The 9,547-nt window shown below is 47.8% G+C and overlaps 1 protein-coding gene across 1 annotated transcript; it reads right to left on the reverse strand.

Moving 5' to 3' along the window:
• Window positions 1-8,254: 8,254 nt before the first annotated feature.
• On the reverse strand, window positions 8,255-9,341 carry Tmsb10 (thymosin beta 10). Its single transcript, XM_004660532.2, has 3 exons — window positions 9,204-9,341; window positions 8,808-8,922; window positions 8,255-8,533 (listed from the first exon to the last, which is right to left on the reverse strand). Exons 2-3 carry the CDS (start codon window positions 8,905-8,907, stop codon window positions 8,499-8,501), a joined length of 135 nt encoding a protein of 44 aa, XP_004660589.1. The 5' UTR covers window positions 8,908-8,922; window positions 9,204-9,341; the 3' UTR covers window positions 8,255-8,498.
• Between the last annotated feature and the right edge of the window lie 206 nt (window positions 9,342-9,547).

Raw genomic sequence — 9,547 nt, forward strand, 5'->3', positions numbered from 1 at the left:
CCTATGGACCCAGTTTTGATTCTCCAGTACCCACATAAGCCAGATGCACATAGTGGCACATGCATCTGGTGTTTGTTTGCAGTGGCTGGAGACCCTGGCATGCCAATTCTCTCTCTCTCAAATAAATAAATAAATATGTAAAAATAAAAATATTTAAAAAATATTAATATATGATACTAGTCCACATCAAATATCACCAACACTGTTCTCATAGCATCAGCTTTCCCAGTGCCAAATAAAGCCATGCATTTGATAGAAGGTCTCTTTGGTCTTTTAAAGTCTGAACAGCCTCTTTTGACTTTTGAGGTCTTGTCATTTTTGAAGAATATGTTGCTTTGTAGGAATGGCTTTTAAATTGGGTCTGTCTGGTGTTTCTTATGATTGGACTCTTTCCCTAACCAGTGTGATTAGGTGAGGGATAAGTACTGACCCAATTCATGCCAGTGCAAATTAGGTGCAGGACTTTTGTCTGAATGGCAGGAAGAGAAAATCCCTTTTTTTAATTTAATTAATTTATTTGTTTGAGACATACAAAGACAAATATAGAAAGAATGGCAGTCCAGGGCCTCCAGCCACTGCAAACGAGCTCCAGATGCATGTGCCACTGTGAGCATATGGCTTTCATGGGTCCTGGGGAATCGAACCTGGATCCTTTGGCTTTACAGACAAGTGCCTTAACCGCTAAGCCATCCCTCCAGACTGAAAATCCCTCTTTTGTGCTATTCCCACACCTGGGATATAGTTCTTGAGCTGCAGCAGCCCTATTGACAGCAGGAGGGCAGGGTCTGCCTGGAAATGAAGTAGCAGAGCTGGGAGGTGGAGGGAGAAACGAGGTCCCCGTGACATCATTTGACTGTCTTCATCAGTCACATCTGAAGCAAAACTGGCTCTGTGAACTTCTCGTTTATATGAAGCAGTTACTCCTTTTGCTTAAGGCAGGTGGGAGAGTTGTTCTTGTTCTGGTTACAAACCAAAGACTCCCCATGATACAGTTATGTGTGTGACTGCTTTTTTTTTTTTTTTTTTTTTTTTTTCTGTAAGAACAAGCAGATCAAATAACCTGGACATCTGAGTAGCAGCAAGCAAAATAAGGGACAGTTTGTCAGGCGATAACATTTTGACACAAAAACAAGTGCTTCACAGAAAAGGTTCTTTTTAGCCACTGATACACAATGAAGGTCTTAGGGCTGTGTTGATACAAGAAGTGAGTGTTTTCTTCCTAGAGAACGGGATTTTCTCCACAGTGTAGTTAAACGTCTTAGGTAGGGTTTGGGTATCTGATAACTTTAAGCAGTGCCCACGGGCCATTTTTTTTAAAAAATTCCAGTTGATAGCCAAGACCTTCTGATCTTATTGGCTTCTATTGAACACACCCATTTGGCTGCAGGGAGAGCGATATGGAGGACACAGGAATTACAGTATGAAGTGAGATGAAGCCAGGGACGAGCCATCAGGCCCATTAAGGTCCATCTTCTGAACTTCATGGGGGCGGTAAAAATCAAGCTCAGTACTATTTTAGTTTTTAATCAGATTGAAGGAGTCCATATTTTACCATTCAGCTGAGCTTCTATTCATTTTCCCTGAGTCAGAAAGAGGTCTAGAAGAATCTATCTTGTTTATCTTCAGCACCTACCTAGCTTAGGGCTGAGGAGCTGACACAGAGTCTAGCCCTGACTAGCAGATGCCTCTCACCAGCCCTGCCTGTGTCTCTCCCGTTCGCTCTGGGCAGATTCCTCCTGGTGCTGGCCTCCTGGGTTTTCCTGATGCAGGTTCTGTGCCACTATGAGGTCTCCAAGTTCACTTTGCTCTTCTCATGGGCTAGTGCTATAGAACCAATTTCACGGCTTCCTTTTGATTATCTCTTTATTGGCCATAAAGTTGACTTGTGTCTCCACAGAGCCCAGAGCTTCCTGATTTGGCTAGTTGTAGCTAGTCAGCTTGCTCCCAGAACCCCCCCAGTTGGGATTACAGGCAGGCCACCACGCCCACCTGACATTTGCATGTATGCAAGAGTTCCACACTCTAGACCCCAGCTGACTGAGCTATTCCCCCTAGCCCCTGGTTATAGGATGTTTAGTCTTGTACCCTGGAATTTGAGAAGTGAAATCACATGTACTAGTTAAAGTGTCTGCTTGCTGGGTAGATGAGAACTTCTGAAATTGCCCACATCTAATTAGTTCTGCTAATTCTTCCTCTACAGAATCTTCTGTATCTTCTCCACTTTACCGTTCCTGTAGCCTGGGGTGTGCTGGAGCCAGTTGGAACAAGTTAACAAAGAGCCAACAGACAATTTTCAGAAAGTGGTCAAGCTGGGGCTAGGGATGTGGCTCAGATGGTGAAAGTGTTTGCCTTACACATGAAGCCCTGTGTTTGAACCCCAACACCTCCTAAACTGAGTGTGGTGATGCATACTTATAATCCTAGCACTTGTAAGGCAGAGGCAGGAGGATCATAAATTCAAGGCCTTCCTAGACTACCTAGTGAGTTTGAGGATATCCTGGGCTACATAAGATCCTGCTCAAAAAAAAAAAAAAAAAAAAAAAGCAAGCAAGCAAGCAAATAAAGGAAAGCAAGTTGATTGTAATACTGTTGGTAGCTTGAATTGGCAATATTTATACCACAGAAACCTGCAAATGTTTGAAATCAGCTCCTTTCCACTTCTGCCCTGAACCATACTGATCTGTTAAACATTCACCGCATGCTACCATCTGCAGGTCCTTCCCAAATTTAAGTCTTCCCTGCTTTTACTTCTAGACTCTTCTCATTCCTGCTGATGGTTATTAAAATTCTTTAGACTATAACAGAAAATACAACTACAGATTTCTTAAATATGGAAAAATTTATTATTTCACATAACAAAAAGTTCAAAGATAAAGCACTTTCAGGAAACCCTAGCAGCTCAAGGCCTCACCAAGTACCCACATTCTTTCCATTTTTTCGTGTACCCCCCTCTTCCTGTTAGCATTTCCTTTAATGGCTTCAAGATGACTGTCATGGTTCAAACATGGCATACTTCCACAAAGGCATCTGCATGTCTTCATCATGTACGGTTTTCTAAGGAACCTGTAAGCAGGCTTCCTCCTGGCTCTCCTTTGCCAGAACTAAAATCTACACTTATTCTTAAGCAACACCGATGCTGTTCATAGAGTCACCATGACCTGCTTAGACATCTGGTTTCCAAGCCTTTAGGATCAAAATCTCTTCAGAGCTGGGTGTGGTAGTGCATGACTTTAATCCCAGCACTTGGGAGACAGAGGTAGGCAGAATGCCATGAGTTCCAGGTCACCCTGAGACTACATAGTGAATTTTATGTCAGCTTGGGCTATAGTGAGACCCTACCTCAAACAAACAAACAAACAAACAAACAAGCAAACAAACAAACCTTTAAAGATATTGTGATGATTAATCTTTGTGGTTAACTTTTTTAGATTTAGAATCACCATGGAAACATATCTCTGGGTATGTCTATGAGGGTATTTGAGAGGACGGAAGACCCATCCTGAATGTGGACAGCTCTATAACATAGGCTGAAATTCTAGAATAAATAAAAAGGAAAAAGGTTGCTGAGCACCAGCATTCATAACTCTTTGCTTCCTGGCCTTGGATGCAATTCCTGCTACCATGCCTTTCCTTCCATGATGGACTGGGAGCCAAAATAAATGCTTCCTTCTTAAAGTTATTGCTTGTCAGGCATTGTCATGTCACAGCAACAAGGAAAATAACTAATAACATTCCTCTTTTCTGAAATGAAAATCAAAGATAAATATAACTTACCTTTCCCACTTTAGGAACTCAAATCAACATGAGCCCTAACTGGAATATAAAAGTGAAATAAAGATATTTGCATTTTAATATATATGGTAAATTGTATTTTGGGTCTCAATTATTTCCTGCTGTCTCTATAACCGAATGATACATCTACGTCTGATGTCTTGTGATTTACTGGGTCATCCAATCCATATCAGCCTTGTTTCAGGATTTGCTTTGGAATTAGAAGTGCCACATTGGAGAAGAGTGTGAAAAGTCATAGCATGATGACTGCTATTCCTCTTTCCTTTGGCACACCAACAGTGTGTCCCAGAGAAGGGTTTCTTGTTTAGCTTGGCTCTCTGAAAAAAAAAAAAGACATGCAGAACAAAAGTAGAATAGCAACTGATGTGTTATGTGAGCAAGATAAACATTTTTTTTAGAGGTAGGGTCTCGCTGTAGCTCAGGCTGACCTGGAATTCACTCTGTAGTCTCAGGGTGGCCTCGAACTCATGGCAATCTTCCTACCTCTGTCTCCCGAGTGCTGTGATCAAAGGCATGTGCCACTATGCCTGGCCAAATCTCTGATTAACACAATGTGACACAAAGTATTCTAGCAGCTTGAAAGTGTATTTTATTTTTCACTTGTGGATAGGCAGCATCAAACTCATATTCATACAACTGTGCTGCACCAAAACAGTTCAGACACTCTGAGGGATAGTGTGTTAGAACCATGGTTTTCTGCAGTGGTGATAGTGGTGACCAATTCTCAGTGATGCTGCGAGTTAAAAGGGTATACTTCTATTTACATGGTAGTTTGCATTCCTGGAAAATGGAGTCCATAATAAAATTGGGTACAATTACTTGTAGACTCAAGTTATAAAACAGGCGAAGTATACACATGCTGGTAGAACTCAGGTGAGAGCTGGGACTATAGCTGGCTCAGCAGTGGATGCTTGCCTAGAGCACACGAGGCCCTAGACTTGCTCAGCAGCACCACAAATAACAACTGCCTCCACAGTTCGTGTGACTGGAAGGTCACTAGGGTTTGCTTGGTTTGTGAAGGTTGATCACATATCTATGTATGTTTTCCCCCTACATATGTTATATTATGGTTGAGAATCTTAAAAAAGTCATGCAGAGGCTGGAAAGATGGCTTAGAGGTTAAAGGTGCTTGCTCACATAGTCTGTTAGAACAGGGTTCAATTCCCAAGCCACCTATGTAAACTTGGTGGTGTTTGCAGCAGCAAGAGGTCCTGACATGTGGGCATATATGTGTGTGTATGTGCACACATGCAGGAAAGGAAATAAATGAAAATGTTAAAAAGTTATGTAGACATGGGACAAATCTTTAATGCTGTAAATCTGACATGCAGAATGTGAAGCAGTCTGGTCTCTGTCCATGAATTGTCATTAGTGTCCTGGAATCCTTAGGACAACAAAAACAGATTGTCCTTAAAACATTGTGTAATACTGAACCTCTGGATGTCTCAAATTTATACTAATCAAGTCTCATTCCTTGGGCTGGGCTTTTTTTTTTTTTCAAGGCAGAGTCTCACTGTAGTCCAGGCTGACTTGGAACTCACTGCAGTCCCAGGTTGGACTTGAACTCTTGGTGATCCTCCTACCTCTGCCTCCCAAGGTAAAGGCATGAGCCACCATGCTTGGTGGGCTGGACCTTTTGAAGCACACCAACTACCTGATATCTGAATTGAATTTGGTTACGTTTGCCATGTTTCATAGTCATGGTCAAAGGAAATGAGGCGGTGGTGGTAACGGTGCTTGCGGAGATGACGTAGAGGGAGTGTTACTGGCGATGGCAATGATGGTGAAGGTGTTGGTGACTCAGTGGTGATGGGGATGGTGGTGATAGGGGTGACGGTGATTAGTGGTGATGGTGGTAAGTGAGTAGCTAACCACCTGTGTCTTCCACAGCATCTTCCTTGTGCTCTTACATACGCTTCGGATCACTTTGCCCTCGAATCTGTACTGGCTTCCAAGCTTGCTGCATATAGCACAGCCACCTTACTTGCTAGGCTAATTTTGAGGCTGCTTCTGTTTTCACTGAATGGTTGCCCTTTCCCTCACTGAACTTGCTCCTTGTCACAACGCAAGGCTTCTGCTGAGAAAGCCCCACCCCACTCTCACTTCTTCAGTCTTCATTCAATGCTTCCTCTTCCGTGAAGAAACACCCCCCCCCCCCCATTCTGGTCAGAGTCAACTTTTTTGTCTGTCTTCCCATGAGGCATTGTTTATATGTCTCTAGTTTATTGTACTTTTTGCATCGTTCATTGCACATGTCTTTCATAGCCTCCATAGACTTGATACAGTGAAAGGCACTCTTTGGGTGCTCCAAAAGCCCATGCTGACTGAAACTGAACAAGAATACAGCCTCTGAATTGTACAAAAATCTGTAACCCAATATCCAAAATCTAACTGGTTGAGACCTATATACTTTTTATATACTTTTTTTTCCGCCCCTCAAAGTCCCATGGTAGAGGATTGCTCCTTAGGGTGTATGTATCATTGAGAGGTCACTAACCCTTTTAAGAGGTGAGGGGCAAGTGGAAGATTTTTAAAAATATGTCTTTGCAAGGAGCGAGAGAGAAGGAGAGAACACAACACACCAAGACATCTAGCCACTGCAAATGAACTCCAGATACACGCACCACTTTGCGCATCTGGCTTTGTGGGGAATCCAACCCAGGCAGACAGGCTTTGCAAACAAGCATCTTTATCCACTGAACCATCTTCCCAACCCAAGCGGAAGATCCTGAAGCCACTGGGGCTGTGTCCCCTGGAGTGCCCTATGGGATGGTCACCCTCACCTCTTTCTCTCATGAGGTCAGATTGTGAGATTTGCCCTGCACGCCCACCGCGCTGCGTTCCTCCATCACGGATCCAAAGCAATGGCTCAATTGAATCATAGGCACAAACTAATAAAACTGAGCTGAAAGAAACCTTTTCTATTTATAACTTATCTACACGTACTATAGAGACCAAGCTGGCTAGTGCGATTGTCATTTGGGTAATATGCAACCTTCCATCATCAGCTTCAATTGTGAATGAACAATACTCCCCCCCCCCCCCCCCCCCCCCGCCACCGGCCCCCACCAATATTGTATCCTGGATTGGCCCAGGGAAGGAGACGAGTATATTTTGCTTCCGTGTACCAGAGTTACTATCCAGACTCAATGGTTGGGCCTTGTCAATCAGGGAAGGCAGAATAACAGTGGGGGAGGGGCCCAGGAAGCAGTTTAGCTTTAGCACAACTAAGTTGGAGCAGGTGAGGCGGGCTGGCAATGCAGTAAGCCTTTCTCTCTTTGAAAACCAGTGAGTTTGCTTGGCTTGCAGGAGCATGAGTGAATACTGAGTATGGGACTATAAAGCAGCTATGTCACTGGAAAGTCCCTCGATTGGATCACAGCCTCACAGAAGCTACATGATGGACTCCCCAGTAAGCCTTGAGTGTGGGCAAGCACCGGCTAGCACGGCAGTCACCAGTGTCAACGACTAGGAGTCCTTTTCCACTCAAGTCTCCCAGGTACGGGATGTCCACGTACCAGCAGGAGGTGCACGCAGGAGGTGAGAGTGTAGCTCTGTCAAGTCAGTCCTTTATGTTAAACAGGCTCCCTTCGCCTGCTGTCCTCTGGTCTATCGAGATTGCCTATTTCAACTTTCTATAGCCAGGGGCTACTCAGTTGAACTAATTGCCCTCACCCATTGTCCAGTCCCTCGGGGTCAGGCAAAAATGTGGGACAGATCTCTTAGGCAATTTGTCTCCCTCCTCCAGGAAACTGCCACCTCTGTCTGTAATCACAAGCCGGTTTCTGGCAAGGCAGCCCCAGACTCCTCCTCCGCTAGGCCCCTCCGGGCTGGCCCCACCCCTTCCCCGTGGGTCTGGAGGGTGTGACCTCCCGCTGCTCCGCTCGGCGGCTGCAGCTTCACTCCCTCCCACCACATTCCCACCCTTCTTGCTGAGCGCAGCACCAGGGGCGGCTCGGCCAGCACTCCCTCTCAAGGCTAACTAATCTTCAGTGCAAGGTTCTGAACTGGGTTAGACACAAAAAGCCCGGCTCTAGTTCTGATATATCCGCCTTTGTTTTTATTCTCGCGTCTTCCCGAAGGGCCAGAAGAAAGCCTTCTGGGGGCCTGTGACCTCGCCCAATTTCTAACATTCCAGAATGGGTTTCTCCCTCCTTCTTCGCAGGCTGAAGTCACTGCCTCTACCCACAAAAAGAGTGGGACTTGAAAAGCCCATCATTGATAAATCTTACCCCCGAGACGCATTTTTTTCAAGAGACAAAGTGGGGTTAATTTTTCATGGGTTGCTTTATCAAGAGCCCATCCGCTAAGAACCCCAAATAAAAATGATCCCTGAGCGGGCTTTCTCCGAGCCCCTCCCCTCCCTTCCCTCTGCGGCACAACTCACTCCAAAGAGTGGAGGCTTTACCGCGGCGGCACTGCCCACGTACACTCTACGAAGAGATTCAGACCACGCCAGCCATGCCACGAGGTGTGTTTTATTTTCATTAATCATACAAATAATTTTCTATAATATCCCAGGGCAAACCGGAGAAATTTGGCAGTCCGATTGGGGGTCCCTAAAGAGACCCGCAGGCCGGTGGCATCGGCGCGGAGTGCCCGGGTTCACAGTGCAGCTTGTGGCTCGTGTCCATCTTGCAGGTGGCTCTTCCTCCACATCACGAGGGGACTCAAGAGATGACGGGGGTAGGGGATCCTCTAGGCTTTTAGGAAATCTCACTCCGCTTTTCCTGTTCAATGGCTGCGGAGAGGGGAAGGCGGGCACTGATGAAGCCACCTTGCACCCCCCCCCACCCAACCGTAGGAGCTCACAAACCTGGTGTGGGAGAGGCACCCACGAGGTCTGGGCGTTAATAAGTGGGCTGGGGGAAAGACGAGGTGCTTTGTGTAACCGAAAGGGTGGTTGAGGCCGCCCAGATAGGGGGGCGCTGGCCATATGGGGATGGGGACAGGATTGGCACAGGAAGGACGGGGTGGGGCGCCGGGGTGGGGACCCGCGGAGGGGGCGCACTCACTCTCTTTGGTCGGCAGGGTGTTTTTCTCCTGCGTCTCGGTTTTCTTCAGCTTGGCCTTATCGAAGCTGGCGATTTCCCCCATGTCTGGTTTGTCTGCCATTTTCTTAAAGCAATCCTAGAGGGACAAGCCAAGGCTGTTGGCCGGGGCCTGGGGGACCAGGGCCGCCCCCGAGACGGCCGACACCTCTCGACGTGGCATTCCCGCCGAGGCGTTTCCTGCAGCCCAGGCAGCCGAAGATTTGGGCGCGCCCGAGCCCCCCCCCAAGCCCCAGGGTGTGGCCCGCCAGCCCCGGAGTCCGTCCCCGGCTGGTCGCAGTTGTGGCCCCCGGACGCACCCGCTGGACGCCCCGGCCCCGACCCCACCCAGGCCTGCCGGGCCCTAGCGCGGCGTCTCACCGTGTGGAGACTCCTTCCGAGCCCGGGCTCCTGGTGCTCCCACTCGCGTCGCTGCAGCAAGAGACAAAAGAGCGGCGCCCGCCCCTCGTCTTATATACGCCGCGCCCCGCCCCGCCCCTCGCCCGCCGCAGAGGGGGCGTGGCCGGCCCAGGGGGCGTGGCCTGCGCGGGCGGCTCCTCGCCTCCCGCTCTCGGCTGCCCGCGGGGCGGGGCGGCGTCCTTCCGGCCCCGCGGCCCCCGCTGCACTCGCGTGGGGTGGCGCTCACGCACCCCTTCTCCCCGGGTCTCCCCCGGGAGTGTGCTGCTCCCCCCGCAGGAAGGGCGTGGGGGGCGGCGGGGGAAGGG

Source organism: Jaculus jaculus, chromosome 6 (genome assembly GCF_020740685.1).
Source record: "Jaculus jaculus isolate mJacJac1 chromosome 6, mJacJac1.mat.Y.cur, whole genome shotgun sequence".
Classification (NCBI taxonomy): Eukaryota; Metazoa; Chordata; class Mammalia; order Rodentia; family Dipodidae; genus Jaculus; species Jaculus jaculus.